The following is a 19,014-nucleotide window of genomic DNA, read 5'->3' as shown; positions in this document are numbered from 1 at the left end:
TTCATTATAAGAAAGAAAATGGAGAGAAAGGTCCTAAGATGGCAGAGGACTAGGATGGGGAGACCACTTTCTCCCGCACAAATTCATCAAAAGAACATTTCAATGCTGAGCAAACTCCACAAAACAACTGAACGCTGGGAGAGGACATCAGGCACCCAGAAAAACAGATCATTGACTTCAAAAACAGGCAGGAAAAAATATAAAGGAAGAAAAAAGAGACAAAAGAGGTGGGGAGTGAGCTCCGTCCTGGGAAGAGAATCCCATCCCGGGAAGGGAAGCTTAAGAAGAGAGGTTTCCAAACACCAGGAAACACTCTCCCTGCCGAGTCTGTGGTGAGCCTTCGAAAAACAGAGGGCAACGTAACAGGAAGGAAGAATAAATAAATAATTAAAACCAACAGATTACAAGTGCAATAGTAACTCCCCCAGAGGAAAAGCAGCGCAAACACCTGCATCCACCACTAGCAAGTGGGGGCAGGGCAGGGAGGTGCAGGAGGCGCGGGAGGCACGGGCTGCAGTGCTTTTAAGAATCAGGCAGGAACGCCCCACGCATAACCAGAACGAACTAACTTGGGCTAGCAAACCAGACTCTGGGATAGCTACCATGCGAAAAGCTCGAACATAAGATACCACCAGGACTGTGCATAGAACAAAGTGCGGAACAGAACTAGATGGCTGCAGACCATCCCCCGCTGGGAACAGGCAGCCAGAGACGTAAGGGCTGGAAAGGGACAATCACAGTCCCAGAAAGACTTTACCTACTGAACTGCAAGCAGGCTTCTTTGCTAAGACTTCTGGGGGTGCTGGACAGTCACCATCTGCCTCACAGGGGGCTCCAGCGGTACACCCAGAAAACTGAGCAGCAGAGACAGAAAAGGCAACAAGTCACAGTGACCGTGCTCGCCAAACTCCTGAGCTACTCGGACCTGGGAAGGGCACAAAACGCAGGCCCAACCGAATCTGCACCTCTGAAGGCTAACTGAGCACTGAACCTAAGCAGCTTAGACCGGGGAGGTGCACATAGCCTAGGGCCGGCCTCAGTTCCCTGCGGAGCAAGGTAGAGCCTGAGCGGTTTGTGCGCGGCAAACAGGGGAGGCCCAGTGGGGCTGAGACACTGCTTGCACAGGACAGTGTTATTTGTTTGCAGCATCCCACCCTTACCACAGCGCGACTGAACAAGTGAGCCTACAAAAAAACAAAAAAGAAAAAAGTGTCCACCACCACCTCCCCCCACCCCCCACCCCGTGTCAGGACAGAAATCAGACACTGAAGAGACCAGCAAACAGAAGAAGTTAAACAAAGGGAATCACCTTGGAACTGATCCCACACTGCCCACAACACCAGAGAAAGGGTCAGATATATCTTCACTATTTTTACAATCATTCTTTTTTTTTTCCTCTTTTTTTCCTTTTTTCCTTTTTAAAATTGTTAAGTCCTCTATTTCTCCTCTAATTTTTATTTCTATAACCTACTATTACTTTTCAAAAAAATGACCCTATTTTTTAAAGCAAATGTCGTATATAGTCTTTGTGTGGTTGTTAATTTTTTTTAATAATTCTTGTGGCTTTGTTTTTTTGTGTTTTTTTTTTCTTCTTCTTCTTTTCTTTAATATAGTATTTTTGAAAATCCAACCTCTACTCTAGATTTTTAATCTTTGCTCTTTGGTTTTTGTTGTCAATTTTGTACATTTAAAAACCCAAACTTCACTACCCAATTTTACCTGAGAGCTAGATTACTGGCTTTACCACTCTCTCCTCCTTTGGACTCTCCCTTTTCTCCACCAGGTCGCCTCTGTCTCTTCTCTCCCCCTAATCTTCTCTACCCAACTCTGTGAATCTCTGTGTGTTCCAGATGGGGGAGAACACTTAAGGAACTGGTTACTGGCTGGATCTTTCTCTCTTCTTTTCATTACCCTCTTTTATCCTCCTGGCCACCTCTGTCTACTTCCTCCCTCTCCTCTTCCCTGTATAACTCCGTGAATACCTCTGAGTGGTCCAGACTGTGGAGCGCACATAAGGAAGTGATTACTGGCTAGCTTGCTCTCTCCTCTTTTGATCCCACCTCATCTCATTCCAGTCACCTCTAACTATCCCCGCCATCTTCTCTTCTCCATGTAACTCAGTGAACCTCTCTGGATGTCCCTAAATGTGGAGAAACCTTTTATCTTTAACCAAGATGTTTTATCATTGGTGCTGTATAGATGGAGAAGGATTGAGGCTACTGTAAAAATAAAACTGAAAACCAGAAGCAGGAGGCTTAAGTCCAAATCCTGAGAACATCACAGAACTCCTAAATCCAGGGAATATTAATCAATAGGAGCTCATCAAATGCCTCCATACATACAATGAAACCAAGAACTACCCAAGGGCCAACAAGTTCCAGAGCAAGACATACCACGCAAATTCTCCAGCAACATAGGAACACACCCCTGAGCTTCAATATACAGGCAGCTCAAAGCTACTGCAAAATCATTGACATCTCATAACACATTACTGGTCACCCCATTGCACTCCAGAGAAAAGAAATCCAGCTCTACCCACCAGAACTCCAACACAAGCCTCCCTAACCAAGAAATCTTGACAAGCCACTGATACAACCCCAGCCACAGTGAGGAAACTCAGTAATAAAGAGAACTCCACAAATTCCCAGAATATAGAAAGGCCACCCCAAACACAGCAATATAACCAAGAAAGAGACAGAGGAACACTCAGCAAATAAAGGAACAGGAGAAATGCCCACCAAACCAAACAAAAGAGGAAGAGATAGGAAATGAGAAAGAATTCTGAATATTGACAGTGAAAATGATCCAAAATCTTGAAATCAAAATGGAATCACAGATAAATTGTCAGGAGACAAGGACTGAGAAGATGCAAGAAAGGTTTAACAAGGACCTAGAAGAAATAAAAAAGAGTCAATATATGATGAATAACACAAGAAATGAGATCAGAAACACTCAGGAGGCAACAAATAGTAGAATAACGGAGGCAGAAGATAGGATTAGTGAAATAGAAGATAGAATGGTAGAAATAAATGAATCAGAGAGGAAAAAAGAAAAACGAATTAAAAGAAATGAGGACAATCTCAGAGACCTCCAGGACAACATGAAACGTTCCAACATTCGAATTATAGGAGTCCCAGAGGAAGAAGACAAAAAGAAACACCATGAGAAAATCCTTGAGGAGATAATAGTTGAAAACTTTCCTAAAATGGGGAAGGAAATAATCACCCAAATCCAAGAAACCCGGAGAGTTCCAAATAAGATAAACCCAAGGCGAAACACCCCAAGACACATATTAATCAAATTAACAAAGATCAAACACAAAGAAAAAATATTAAAAGCAGCAAGGGGAAAATAACAAATAACACACAAGGGGATTTCCATAAGGATGACAGCTGATCTTTCAGTATAAACTCTTCAGGCCAGGAAGGAATGGCAAGACATACTTAAAATGATGAAAGAAAATAACCTACAGCCCAGATTACTGTACCCAGCAAGGATCTCATTCAAATATGGAGGAGAAATCAAAAGCGTTACAGACAAGCAAAAGCTAAGAGAATTCAGCACCACCAAACTAGCTCTCCAACAAATGATAAAAGATATTCTCTAGACAGGAAACACAAAAAGGGTGTATAAACCTGAACCCAAAACATTAAGTAAATGGTAACTGGGTCATACCTATCAATATGTGTATACCAGACTTTTGGACTCAGAGGGAGAGGGAGAGGGTGGGATGATTTGGGAGAATGGGAATTATAACATGTATACTGTCATGTAAGAATTGAATCGCCAGTCCATGTCCGACATAGGGTGCAGCTTGCTTGGGGCTGGTGCATGGGGATGACCCAGAGAGATGTTGTGGGGAGGGAGGTGGGAGGGGGGTTCATGTTTGGGAACGCATGTAAGAGTTAAAGATTTTAAAATTAAAAAAAAATAAAAAATTAAAATTAAAAAAAATAATAAAATAAAATAAACAAACAAGTAAAAAATAAAATAAAATAAAATAAATAAAAATAATTACCTTAAACGTAAATGGGTTGAATGCCCCAACCAAAAGGCAAAGACTGGCTGAATGGATACAAAAACAAGACTCCTGCATATGCTGCCTACAAGAAACCCACCTCAAAACAAAGGACACATACAGACTGAAAGTGAAGGGCTGGAAAAAGATATATCACACAAACAGAGACCAAAAGAAAGCAGGAGTGGCAATACTCATATCTGATAAAATAGACTTTAAAACAAAGGCTGTGAAAAGAGACAAAGAAAGCCGCTACACAATGATCAAAGGATCAATCCAAGAAGAACACAAGACAATTATAAATATATATGCACCCAACATAGGAGCACCGCTATACATAAGACAAATGCTATCAAGCATGAAAGAGGATATTAACAATAACACAATAATAGTGGGAGACTTTAATATCCCACTCACACCTATGGACAGATCAACTAAACAGAAAATTAACAAAGAAACACAAACTTTGAAGGATACAATAGACCAGTTAGATCTAATTGATATCTATAGGACATTTCATCACAAAACAATGAATATCACCTTTTTCTCAAGTCCTCACAGAACCTTCGCCAGGATGGATCACATCCTGGGCCATAAATCTAATGCTGATAAATTCAAAAAAATCGAAATTCTTCCAAGTATCTTTTCTGACCATAATGCATTAAGATTAGATCTCAATTACAGCAGGAAACTATTAAAAATTCCAGCATATGGAGGTTGAACAACACACTTCTGAATAACCAACAAATCACAGAAGAAATCAAAAAAGAAATTAAAATATGCATAGAAACTAATGAAAATGAAAACACAACAACCCAAAACCTGTGGGACACTATAAAAGCAGTGCTAAGAGGAAAGTTCATAGCAATACAGGCATACCTCAAGAAACAAGAAAAAAGTCAAATAAATAACCTAACTCTACACCTAAAGTAACTAGAAAAGGAAGAAATGGAGAAACCCAGAGTTAGTAGGAGGAAAGAAATCCTCAAAATTAGGGTAGAAATCAATACAAAAGAAACAAAGGAGACCATCACAAAAATTAACAAAGTCAAAAGCTGATTCTTTAAAAGGATAAATAAAACTGACAAACCATTAGCCAGACTCATCAAGAAGCAAAGAGAGAAAAATCAAATCAATAAAATTAGAAATGAAAATGGAGAGCTCACAACAGACAGCACAGAAATACAAAGGATCATAAGAGACTACTATCAACAATTACATGCCAATAAAATGGATAACGTGGAAGAAATGGACAAATTCTTAGAAAAGTACAATATTCCAAAACTGAGCCAGGAAGAAATAGAAAATCTTAACAGACCCATCACAAGCACGGAAATTGAAACTGTAATCAGAAATCTTCCAGTAAACAAAAGCCCAGGTCCGGACGGCTTCACAGCTGAATTCTATCAAAAATTTCGAGAAGAGCTAACACCTATCCTCCTCAAACTCTTCCAGAAAATTGCAGAGGAAGGTAAACTTCCAAACTCATTCTATGAGGCCACCATCACCGTAATACCAAAACCTGACAAAGATGCCACAAAAAAAAGGAAACTACAGGCCAATATCACTGATGAACATAGATGCAAAAATCCTCAACAAAAATCTAGCAATCAGAATCCAATAACACATTAAAAGGATCACACACCATGACCAAGTGGGCTTTATCCCAGGGATGCAAGGATTCTTCAATATCCACAAATCAATCAATGTAATTCACCACATTAACAAATTGAAAAATAAAAGCCATATGATTATCTCAATAGATGAAGAGAAGGCCTTTGACAAAATTCAACATCCATTTATGATAAAAACTCTCGAGAAAGCAGGAATAGAAGGAACATACCTCACATAATAAAAGCTATATATGACAAACACACAGCAAACATTATCCTCAATGGTGAAAAATTGAAAGCTTTTCCCCTAAAGTCAGGAACAAGACAAGGGTACTCACTTTCGTGCTACTATCAACATAGTTCTGGAAGTTTTCGCCATGGCAATCAAAGCAGAAAAAGAAATAAAAGGAATCCAAATTGAAAAAGAAGAAGTAAAACTCTCACTGTTTGCAGATGACATGATCCTCTATATAAAAAACCCTAAAGACTCCACCAGAAAATTACTAGAGCTAATCAATGAATATAGTAAAGTTGCAGGATATAAAATCAACACTCAGAAATCCCTTGCATTCCTATACACTAATAATGAGAAAGTAGAAAAAGAAATTAAGGAAACAATTCCATTCACCATTGCAACAAAAAGAATAAAATACTTAGGAATATATCTACCTAAAGAAACTTAAGACCTATACATAGAAAACTATAAAACACTGATGAAAGAAATCAAAGAGGACAATAATAGATGGAGAAATATAGCATGTTCATGGATCGGAAGAATCAATATAGTGAAAATGAGTATACTACCCAAAGCTATCTACAGATTCAATGCAATCCTTATCAAGCTATCAGCGGTATTTTTCACAGAACTAGAACAAATAATTTCAAGATTTGTATGGAAATACAAAAAAACCCGAATAGCCAAAGCAATCTTGAGAAAGAATGGAACTGGAGGAATCCACTTTCCTGACTTCAGGCTCTACTACAAAGCCACAGTCATCAAGACAGTATGGTACTGGCACAAAGACAGACATATAGATCAATGGAACAAAATAGAAAGCCCAGAGAAAAATCCACACACCTATGGATACCTTATCTTTGACAAAGGTGGCAAGAATATACAATGGAGTAAAGACAATCTCTTTAACAAGTGGTGCTGGGAAAACTGGTCAACCACTTGTAAAAGAATGAAACTAGAATACTTTCTAACATCATACACAAAAATAAACACAACATGGATTAAAGATCTAAACGTAAGACCAGAAACTATAAAACCTAGAGGAGAACATAGGCAAAACACTCTCAGACATAAATCACAGCAGGATCCTCTATGATCCACCTCCCAGAATTCTGGAAATAAAAGCAAAACTAAACAAATGGGATCTAATTAAAATTATAAGCTTCTGCACAACAAAGGAAACTATAAGTAAGGTGAAAAGACAGCCTTCTGAATGGGAGAAAACAATAGCAAATGAAGCAACTGACAAACAACTAATCTCAAAAATATACAAGCAACTTATGCAGCTCAAATCCAGAAAAATAAATGACCCAATCAAAAAATGAGCCAAAGAACTAAATAGACATTTCTCCAAAGAAGACATACGGATGGCTAACAAACACATGAAAAGATGCTCAACATCACTCATTATTAGAGAAATGCAAATCAAGACCACAATGAGGTACCACTTCACAACAGTCAGAATGGCTGTGATTCAAAAGTCCACAAGCAATAAATGCTGGAGAGGATATGGAGAAAAGGGAACACTCTTTCACTGTTGGTGGGAATGCAAACCAGCACATCCACTATGGAGAACAGTGTGGAGATTCCTTTAAAAATTGCAAATAGAACTGCCTTATGACCCAGCAATCCCACTGCTCGGCATACACACAAAGGAAACCAGAATAGAAAGAGACACATGTACCCCAATGTTCATCGCAGCACTGTTTATAATAGCCAGGACATGGAAACAACCTAGATGTCCATCAGCTGATGAATGGATAAGAAAGCGGTGGTACATATAAATAATGGAGTATTACTCAGCCATTAAAAAGAATACATTTGAATCAGTTCTGAGATGGATGAAACTGGAGCCGATGATACAGAGTGAAGTAAGCCAGAAAGAAAAACACCAATACAGTATACTAACACATATATATGGAATTTAGAAAGATGGTAATGATGACCCTGGTTGCGAGACAGCAAAAGATACACAGATGTGTAGAGCAGACTTTTGGACTCTGAGGGGGAGGGAGAGGGTGGGATAATTTGGGAGAATGTCATTGAAACATGTATACTATCATGTAAGAAATGAATCACCAATCTATGCCCAATGCAGGATGCAGGATGCTTGGGGCTGGTGCACGGGGATGATCTGGAGGGATGATGTGGGGTGGGAGGGGGGAGGGGGGTTCATGTTTGGGAGCTTATGTACACCCATGGCAGATTCATGTCAATGTATGCCAAAACCAATACAGTATTGTAAAGTAAAATAAGGTAAAAATAAAAATTAAAAAAGAAAGAAAATGACAAATGTCTCCTATCAAAACATGCAAAAAGATATTAAGCAATATACCAATACATGAAATATGTATGCATGTTAGTTTATATCAGAAATAAAACTCTTTGACATTCAAAAATATTTATTAAAATAAAAGACTAAAAGTGAAAACTTATAATGCCATTTCAATAGATACATACAAATTAATTCAGTTCATTCCAGCTGCTCAGTTATGTCCAATTTTTTGCAGCCCCATGGACTGCAGCACGCCAGGCTTCCCAGTCCACTGCTAACTCCTGGAACTTGCTCAAACTCATGGACATTGAGTCCCTGATGCCATCCAACCATCTCATCCTGTGTCGTCCCCTTCTCCTCCTGCCTTCAATCTTTCCAGCATCAGGGTCTTTTCCAATGAGTCAGTTATTTGCATCAGGTGGCCAAGGTATTCGAGCTTCAGTCCTTCCAATGAATATTCAGGGCTGATTTCCTTGAGGATTGACTGGTTGGCTCTCCTTGCAGTCCAAGGGATTCTCAAGAGTCTTCTCCAACACCACCGTTCAAAAGCATCCTTTTTTTTTTTTTTTTTTTTTTGGCACTCTGCTTTCTTTATAGTCCAACTCTCACATCCATACATGACTACTGGAAAAACCATAGTTTTGACTAGATAGAAATTTGTTGGCAAAGTAATGTCTCTGCTTTTTAATATGCTGTCTAAGTTGGTCATAGCTTTACTTCCAAGGAGCAAGTGTTTTAATTCCATGACTGCAGACACCATCTGCAGTGATTTTGGAACTCAAAATAATAATAATAATAAAAGTCTGTCACTGTTTCCATTGATTCCCCATCTATTTGCCATGAAGTGATGACACTGCATGCCATGATCTTAATTTTTTGAATTTTTAATTTTAAGCCAATTTTTTCGCTCTCTTCTTTCACTTTCATCAAGAGGCTCTTTAGTTCTTTTTCTCTTTCTGCCATAAGGGTGGTGCCATCTATGTATCTAAGGTTATTGATATTTCTCCCGGCAATCTTGATTCCAGCTTGTGCTTCATCCAGCCTGGCATTCTGCAGGAATATCCTCTGTATATAAGTTAAATAAGCAGTGTTTCAATATACAACCTTGATGTACTCCTTTCCGTCCTTGGAATTAATACGAATTAATAAATTTCATTTCAGATTTATGAATAAAAATATTTTAGAAAATGAAGAATAGAAAGGACTTTGCCCAGCCTGATAAAGAGTATCTGTATACATACTACAGCTACCATCATACTTAATGGTGAATTGTCTCTAAGATTGTAAATGAACAACTTAGGCCAGTCCGAATTTCTCTTCTGCAATGTAACCTAAATTCTAGTTATTTCAAAGGTAAGAAAATGAAATAGAAGACATAAAGCTGAGAAAAGGCAACAATTAAAAAATATATCAATGGTTAGATAGAATCATTATAAAGGTATATATATTCAGGACATTAAAAACAATCAAATATATTTACTCAGTTAATTAAACAATGTCACAACATACAATGTCAACACAAAATATCAAAATTATTTCTGCAAAAATAGCAATTGCAAATTGAAATTGACTGTTCTATACATATAATACCATATAAGAAATGAATCGCCAGTCCAGGTTCAATGCAGGATACAGGATGCTTGTGGCTGGTGCACTGGGATGACCCAGAGGGATGGTACGGGGTGGGAAGTGGGAGGGGGTTCTGGATGAGGAACACGTGTACACCTGCAGCAGATTCATGTTGATGTATGGCAAAACCAATACAATATTGTAAAGTAATTAGCCTTCAGTTAAAATAAATAAATTTAAATTAGAAAAGAAAGAAATTGAAATTGAAACAAAATGCTAGTAAAAACAGGAAAGTTGAGGTATACATTTTTAAAATATATACAGGGTAGGCCAAAAAGTTGATTCTACTCTTTCCAGAAGTTGTTGGAGAAATCTGACTGTTCCTTTTGTCTAACCCAATATAACTGTATCATTTTGCTTTACACTTGAAACAGAAAATTATAAGCCAACTATACTTCAATAAAAATATAAGTAAAGGGGGAGATATGTCCACAGAATATTTTAAGAAACTGACAATCTTATTTTGAAATTTATATAGAAAAATATTGTTTTTAAAAATCTGAAATAGAAAGTCATTCTCCAAAAAGAAATTATTCTACCTAAATTCAAGATATACTATAAAATTCCCACAAACCAAGCTAAGAGCTATTGAAACAGAATGCTCATTAACAGATCTAAATGTATAAATTTTCTAAAAAAGCTATCGAACTAATTCAATGCAAATATGTATGTATATATATTTTTTCAAACAATATTACATTAATTATATATTAATACACAAAGAAAAATAAAGAACCTCAATCACTACTTCACACTATACACAAAAACTCATGGAAAATGAACCAGAGAACTGGACGTGAAATCTAAACATAAAAATTGTAGAAGAAATGTTTTTGACCTTTAGGTAAAATAGTATTTATGAGATACACTACAATAAACATGAACTATAAAGAAAATAAAAGAAGAAGCCTGTTGCTTTCCTGTTCATCAGATGTCATCCCTTTTAAACAATAGAAGGAAAGCCACAAATCAGAAGAAAACTTTAAAGTTTGTATATATATTTAATTATATATATATATATTTGCATAACATTTTATATACAAATATCTTATATGCATAATACAAATGACAAAATACATATGCCCAGACTATATAAAAATCACTTATAGCAATAAATAAGAACCCATAATTAAATTTTTAAATTACATGAAGAACTTGAAAAGAAACCCCTTCTCCAAAAAGAAGATATGCTCTTAGCAACATTTTTAAAAATGCTCAACATCATTGGCCACTAGAATAACTAAAAAAAGTAATACAAAGTGACCATAATGTTGAAAAAGACTTGTAGTTTGATTTATGGCTCCCTTCTTATGCTTTAGATATCTTTCAAATGTTTATTTACTATTGCCTAGTGTTCAATGCTGACCACCATATGGATCCCAGAGATCAATTATCTTGATTCTATTAGACTTTCTGTTTACTTCCATTGCCCTCAGAAGAATGTGGGAGAAGTTTAAAAGGTTTTTATTTCAGGCACTTTGAAATGGCTTCCAATAATATTATGCCTTCACTGATCTAACTCTGAAGAAATCAGTACTAGGTTTTAAGAAAAGATATAATATTTATAAGAAAACATGAGTGCATATGTTATGTCACATGTTCCCATGCTGGAATTAAGCCATCTTTTCTAGCCACGTGCCATTAAGTTTTCTTAGAAACCCAGGTTCAAACAGAGAAAGAGGACTCTCATATTTTGGTGGCAAGTGCAGGGAATACTGACTCTTTCCAACTGACTTATTTGAAAAGACTCTGATGCTAGGAAAGATTGGAGGTGGGAGGAGAAGTGGATGACAGAGGATGAGATGATTGGATGGCATCACCGAATCAATAGACATGAGTTTGTGTAAACTCCAGGAGTTGGTGATGGACAGGGAGACCTGGCATGCTGCAGTCCATGAGGTCACAGAGAGTCAGAAACGACTGAGCAACTGAACTGAACTGCAGGGAATAAAATTCCCCATTCAAGAATGACTGTTTCTCAGGTCTGTCTCTCCAGAACACCTGCTTCCAAGGCAAAACTTTTCTATCAAAAGAGATAATTAATTCCTTGGCGAGAAGACAGAATCTACAAGAAAAGTCCTTGGACATTTGTGGAAACTACTTTAAATATCCTTGCATCACAGGTGAAAATGTCTTTTTTGTTATTTACATTGTCCAGATCAAGGTTCATCGAGGTTGGAATGACCCTTTTGAATGTGTTTCCACCACGCATTCTGCCTTCTGCCTATGGGACCAGAGCCATCTACAGACGATCATTTCTCCAGAGTGTTCTGAGTGAATCCATTCTAAATTCAACTTCCAGGTTTTCTGTGAAATGTTTTTTGAGGCTGTAGGCTAGAAGGAAAGATTTAGACTCATTAAAAGACTTATCGACTGTGAGACTGAATATTCTGTTTTGAATGCATCATATTTTTTATGTTGAAAGTTACTTAGTCCAAGAGGAGGTCGATTTGAAGACAGGGTTATTTCTGAACACCCTCAAATATCATTAAATAATTTAAAATCAGAAGGTAAGCGTTTCAATAAAGCTGATGCTTATTAAAGATTACTACTTACCATATACAATAATCATCATATTTTAACTCTATTTAAATAGAGTAATAGAGCATTTCATCTTCACCCCTTTCTTCAAGAGGTAATTAATTGGTGTCATTAATCTAAATTGCAGATGAAAAAAATTTGAGGTTCACAGAGAAAGAAATTTATAAGATCCAGCTCACTAATACCAGATATTCTTCATTTGCTGTGAGATACTTATTTAATAATTAAGACTGATCATGACAAAGACTGACATGATCAAGGCAAACAAAATTTAAAATCATTGTACACACAAAAGATATAATGTGAATATTAAATCATAACCTGTTTATTTCAAACACAAACATGAAGAACTCTTCCTGAAATAAACCACTGTGCCTAATATGGGTCTCTGTGGCTTCTTTTAAAGTAAAGTTGAAGATAATTCTTCCTAAGTTTAAAGCATGGTTAAATGTTTCTATGTGTTATTGCTCAAAATGTTGATTTTTTCCTATTTCTGGGTGCACGGGCAAAAAAAAAGAAGTCAAGGTCCTTTGTGTGTCCTGAACTGTGTGATGGATATGTTCATAAATGTTTCCTCAATCACTTCTCATAACAGCCTGTGCGGTGGCCATTAATGTTCTCACTTGATTTTAGAGGGAACAAAATGTAAGGCGCCAAGAAATGTACCCCAGATCATGAAGTTGCAAGTGGGGAAAAACAAGATTCTTACTTTGTCTTTCTGATTCTCAAAGCAATTTGTTTTACCACTGGGACTGTCACTGTCCATACTTTTCAAGAGAGTCTGTGGGATTATGTTTTTGATTGGAATTGGAGAGAGAAGAGAATTGAAATTGAAGAGAAGAGGATAAAGTGGACCTTCAGTGAAAGAAGTGCCACATGGCTATCAATATTAGAGGCTTACCTCATAGCTCAATTAGTAAAGAAGCTGCCTTCAATGCAGGAGACCCAGGTTGGATTCCTGGGTCAGGAAGATCCCCTGGAGAAGGAAATGGCAACCAACTCCAGTAACCTTGCCTGGAGAATCTCCTGGGCAGAGAAGCCTTGCAGGTTACAGTCTTTGGGGTCACAAGAGCTGGACACGACCTAGTGAATAAACCACCACCATCAATAAGTTATATACTGTGGGTGTATCTAGTGTTTGTGTGTGTATATGTATTTGTGTCTGATGATCAATTTCCTTCATATATACTTACCTCTGATGTTGAATTTAAATAATTATAGTTATTATGATTGTATTGAAAGGAGTTTAGTAAGCATTGTTTATTATGACAATGTAGAGCATGGGTTAAGGATGTGGAGGAAAAAATCCAATCGTGCTTCTGTTATTTATGATCTGGTTGATCTTAGACAGGATTCTTAAGTTCTTTATGCTACATATTTCTTAATGTGTGAAATCAGCATAAAATGAGGGTAGCAATCATCTCATAATTTTGTGATAAGAATTTTTTAAAAATGCCTACAAAATACCTGAGAGTAATGTAAGTGTTCAGGAAGTTTACGGTAATAAGATTTTTATTATTACTATTATTATTATTATTAACATGATTTTCTGAGATTGTTTCTCATCTGCAAAACTAATGAAATAATAATATCCACACAGGTTGCTACCATGCCATGCATATAGAAATCAACCATTAAAAGTATGTAATTAGCTATTAAAAAACTGTTGGATTTAAGTGATGCATGCTTGCTCAGTTGTGAATGAATTCAGACTCTTTGTGACCCTATAGACAGTAGTCCACCAAGCTCCTCTGTCCAAGGGATTCTCTAGGCAAGAATACTAGAGTGGGTTGTCATGCCCGGCTCCAGGGGAACTCCCTGACTCCGGGACTGAACCTGAGTCTAGATGCATCTCCTACAATCAGGCAAAACAGGAGAAGCCCAGATTTGGGCGAAATGCTTTATTAAATGTATTGCAGTAGCTCCTGTATCCTTTTATTATGTCAACAATTACAACTAATCTGTTGCCAGGGGTTCTTTTCTCTGGCTTCTATCTCCAAACTAAATTTAAAGCCACTTGATTCAAGACATACCAACACCTTTACTAGAGTTATACCCAATAATCCCTCTTTTTTAATCCCTCTCTATCTTACACTCATATTCTCAATTACTTGTGCTGGCTTCCCATTTCCTAACAATAAAAGCGAAATCCTTAGCTTTGAATTCACAGGCTTTGCATGCGTTTTCTATCCCTCTTTTCAGCCTTCATTGACACTGTACATGAAATCTACTGAATCACATTAGGTTGTGAGCTATCTCACATGGCCTAGAGATCATCTGTGGCTTCTGTCTGCATAGGGATTTGCATGTCTATATATTAAAAATCACCTTCACCCAGGAGAGAATTTGAATAATCTTCAAAAGATCAGAACTTTTTTTTTCTATCTTAAAAAAAACAATATCAAAATTCAGAAGTCAATAGAATCTGGACACTTATTATTTCTTACATTGGCACTCTTAATTCAAGGTTGAGCTAATAAATTATGACTTTTTTCAGGTAACATAATTAATAATAACATGAGATACATGGATAATGCAAACAACGTGACGGAGTTTATTCTACTGGGACTCTCACAGAATCCAAAGATGCAGAAAATTATATTCGTTGTCTTTTTGGTTGTCTACATCGTCTCTATGGTAGGAAATGTGCTCACAATTGTCACCATCATCACCAGCCCATTAGTGGGGTACCCCATGTACTATTTCTTGGCTCATCTCTCATTCATTGATGCCTGCTATTCCTGTGTCAATACCCCTAAAGTGATCATAGATTCCTTCTATGAAAAGAAAACCAGCCCTTTCAACGAATGCATGACCCAAGTCTTTGGGGAACATATATTTGCAGGTGTTGGTGTCATCCTGCTCACTGTGATGGCTTATGACTGGTACGTGGCCGTCTGTAAGCCCTTGCACTATACGACCATCATGAATCGGCGGCTGTGTGGACTGCTAGTAGGAGTGGCGTGGGTGGGGGGCTTTATTCACTCAACTATACAGATCTTCTTCATCATCAGTTTACCTTTCTGTGGCCCTAATGTCATAGACCACTTTATGTGTGATCTGAACCCTTTGCTCAATCTTGCCTGCACTGACACTCATATTCTAGGATTCTTTGTTCCTGCCAACACTGGTTTAATCTGTCTTTCGAACTTTCTCCTCTTGATCGGCTCTTATGTGATTATTCTGCGCTCCCTAAGGGCCCATAGCTTAGAAGCTAGACGTAAGGCCCTCTCCACCTGTGTCTCCCACATCACAGCAGTTATCCTGTTCCTTGTGCCCTGCTTATTTGTGTACCTGAGACCAACAGTTACTTTACCTGTTGACAAAGCAGTTTCTGTATTCTACACTATGTTAACTCCCATGTTAAATCCTTTAATCTATACTTTGAGAAATGACCAGATGAAAAATGCCATTAGGAAACTGTGTAGTAGGAAAGTGATTTCAGGTGATGCATAAAATGTGCCTGGAACCCAGTATTCATTCAACTTACGTATAATCCAAAGGACATTATTGATGACATCAGTCAGGAATACCTATGAGACAAAAATAAAACTGCAAATGATCAATTCTGCAAGGAGAGGAGAAGAAATGGAGGCAACAAAAGAGAGGAAAAACATAGACTTGGGCTACTGTTTCCATATTTGAAAAGCTCTGCCAAATTAGTCTAGTTTTACTGGCTCCTTCATTGTATAAGGATTCATAAGCTTTCATCATAATAAAACAAAATAAAATTATGTTAAGATAGCTTTTTAACAATACAGAAAGGTAGGCATTACTATCATCCCCATTTTGCATGTCCAAAAACAAGCAGTAAAGAGTTTGTTCCCAAACAGTAACATTGAAGAACCAGTAACTAGAAAGTGACTGACCTTTCTAACCATGTTATTAATGGCTATGATATATATAGCCAGGACATGATGATAGAAGTGTAGCAAAATTATACCAGTTATTATTTATTAATACAGGGATTGCTCTGAATTATGTATGTACCCTTCTGTCCATTTACATACAAATGTACATACATATATGCATATTATATTATACATATGCAATATATACTAGCAATATTATATACTAAATTAGTTATATATTAGTATTAATATATACACTACTTATGTGCATATATGTTTAATTATATATCAGTAAATCCTAATGATTTTCATTAAGGCTTCCCTGATAGCTCAGTTGGTAAAGAATCCGCCCGCAATGCAGGAGACACCCGTTCAATTCCTGGGTTGGGAAGATCCTCTGGAGAAGGGAATCGCTACCCACTCCAGTATTAAATCAGTTATATTAGTATTAATACATATGCTACTTATGTGCATATATGTTTAATTATATATAATTAAATTCTAGTGATTTGAATTAATAACCTGCTAATTTTTATACATCACTTTTGCATGCATACTCAATCATTTCAGTTGTGTCTGACTCTGCACCCTATGGACTGTAACCTCCTGGCTTCTTCCATCCATGGGATTCTCCAGGCAAGAATATACTGGAGTGGTTTGCTGTGCCTTCCTCCAGAGGACCTTCCAGCCACAGGGACCGAACCCAAGTCTCATGTTTCCTGCATTGGCATGTGACTCTAGTGTCACCTGGAAAGACTTTTATGCATCATAGACACTGAGAATATGTTTACAGTAATACTGTATATGTAATTACTATAGGAATATAAAAATAATGAACTATTTAACCACTAAGGAGTAAATAACAAATGTAACACAATTTACAAACTCCCTTCAGCATCAAAAATTATTCTGTAAAGGTCACATCACCAACTTAGGCTCATAAACCAACAGAGAGAGTGATGCTTCAAATAAAATAATGTTTTATTGCCAGATAGGGTGTTCAATGTATTAAGTACATGGTCATACTCCATTAAGCATTTGCCTACATGATAATAAATTCTGCAGATAGCACAAGGTCTGGTTCATGATAAATGTAAGCATAAATGAAAATGAAAACATTCACTAAAATACAGAAAAACTATGAGTGGGGACTGAGAAGTTTTTTGTAACTTGTCTTTTACAGAATCAAAGACATTTTTTTTTCCTTTTGGAAACAACAATTTGTTTTATTCTTGCTTATCCTATGGAAAAAAATTAAACTTATTATGTCATCATATGAGCAAATATTTTACCTTGATAGTTTCCCTGCTTTTAGGAAGACTTCATCATCTTATGAACACTTTTTTTTTTTCTTTAGGAAGTTTACTTTTGAAACATTGCAGCTGAGCCATGAAAGACACAAGGATTCTTGGCCTTGGGAGAGACAAATTCAATCCAGGGCCAGTGACAAGGCTTGATTGCTCAGAGCTTTTGTGTAAAAGCTTTATTAAGGTATAACAGAGAGAAAGTTTCTGCCTTACACATCAGAAGGGGGGAAAAGTGTGCCCCTCTGCCAACCATTCAGTTCAGTTCAGTTCAGTCTCTCAGTCATGTCCGACTCTTTGTGACCCGATGAACTGCAGCACGCCAGGCTTCCCTGTCCATCACCAACCGCCGGAGTCCACTCAAACCCATATCCATCGAGTTGGTGAAGCCATCCAATCAACTATGTCGTCCCCATCTCCTCCTGCCCTCAATCTTTCCCAGCATCAGGGTCTTTTCAGATGAGTTAGCTTTTCGCATCAGGTAACCAAAGTATTGGAGTTTCAGCTTTAGCATCATTCCTTCCAATGAACACCCAGGACTGATGTCCTTTAGGATGGACTGGTTGGATCTCCTTGCAGTCCAAGGGACTCTCAGAAGTATTCTCCAACACCACAGTTCAAAAGCATCAATTCTTCAGCGCTCAGGTTTCCTTATAGTCCAACTCTCACATCCATACATAACCACTGGAAAAAGCATAGCCTTGACTAGATGGACCTTTGGTGGCAAAGTAATGTCTCTGCTTTTAAATATGCTTTCTAGGTGGGTCAAAACTTTCCTTCCAAGGAGTAAGCGTCTTTTAATTTCATGGCTGCAATCACCATCTGCAGTGATTTTGGAGCCCAAGAAAATAAAAGTCAGCCACTGCTTCCCCATCTATTTGCCATGAAGTGATGAGACCAGATGCTATGATCTTAGTTTTCTGAATGCTGAGCTTTAAGCCAAATTTTTCACTCTCCTCTTTCACTTTCATCAAGAGGCTCTTTAGTTCTTCTTTTTCTGCAATAAGGGTTGTGTCATCTGCATATCTGACGTTACTAATATTTCTACTGGCAATCTTGATTCCAGCTTGTGCTTCCTCCAGCCCAGCATTTCTTATCATGTACTCTGCATATAAGTTAAATAAGCAGGGTGACAATATACAATATAAAAGCATTCTTGACATACTCCTTTTCCTATTTGGAACCAGTCTGTTGATCCATGTCCAGTTCTAACTGTTGCTTCCTGACCTGCATACAGGTTTCTCAAGAGGCAGGTTGGATGGTCTAGTATTCCCATCTCTTTCAGAATTTTCCACAGTTTATTGTCATCCACAAAGTCAAAGGCTTTGGCATAGTCAATAAAGCAGAAATAGATGTTTTTCTGTAACTCTCTTGCTTTTTCAATGATCCAGTGGACGTTGGCAATTTGATCTCTGGTTCCTCTGCCTTTTCTAAAACCAGCTTGAACATCTGGAAGTTCATGGTTCACATGTTTGTGAAGCCTGATGTGGAGAATTTTAAGCATTACTTTACTAGTGTGTGAAATGAGTGCAATTGTGCAGTAGTTTG

At 37.4% G+C, this 19,014-nt stretch overlaps 2 protein-coding genes across 2 annotated transcripts in view; one reads left to right on the top strand and one right to left on the bottom strand.

The window, feature by feature from the left end:
• The window catches only part of LOC102181832 (NADPH--cytochrome P450 reductase), a gene marked incomplete in the record, with an annotated part of 1,163,480 nt that overhangs the window by 433,504 nt on the left and 710,962 nt on the right, over window positions 1-19,014 (bottom strand).
• On the top strand, window positions 14,838-15,767 carry LOC102168715 (olfactory receptor 4C46-like). The gene has a single exon (XM_005701450.3). It carries the CDS (start codon window positions 14,838-14,840, stop codon window positions 15,765-15,767), a length of 930 nt encoding a protein of 309 aa, XP_005701507.3.

The sequence above is a fragment of the Capra hircus genome, chromosome 25 (genome assembly GCF_001704415.2).
Source record: "Capra hircus breed San Clemente chromosome 25, ASM170441v1, whole genome shotgun sequence".
Classification (NCBI taxonomy): Eukaryota; Metazoa; Chordata; class Mammalia; order Artiodactyla; family Bovidae; genus Capra; species Capra hircus.
The sequence above is the reverse complement of the archived record's forward strand: the minus strand, read 5'-3'. Positions and strand labels throughout refer to the sequence as shown.

What these genes read in the sequence shown, in the direction of transcription:
- LOC102168715 (XM_005701450.3), top strand. Translation starts at nt 14,838, where the DNA reads ATGGATAATGCAAACAACGTGACGGAGTTTATTCTACTGGGACTCTCA.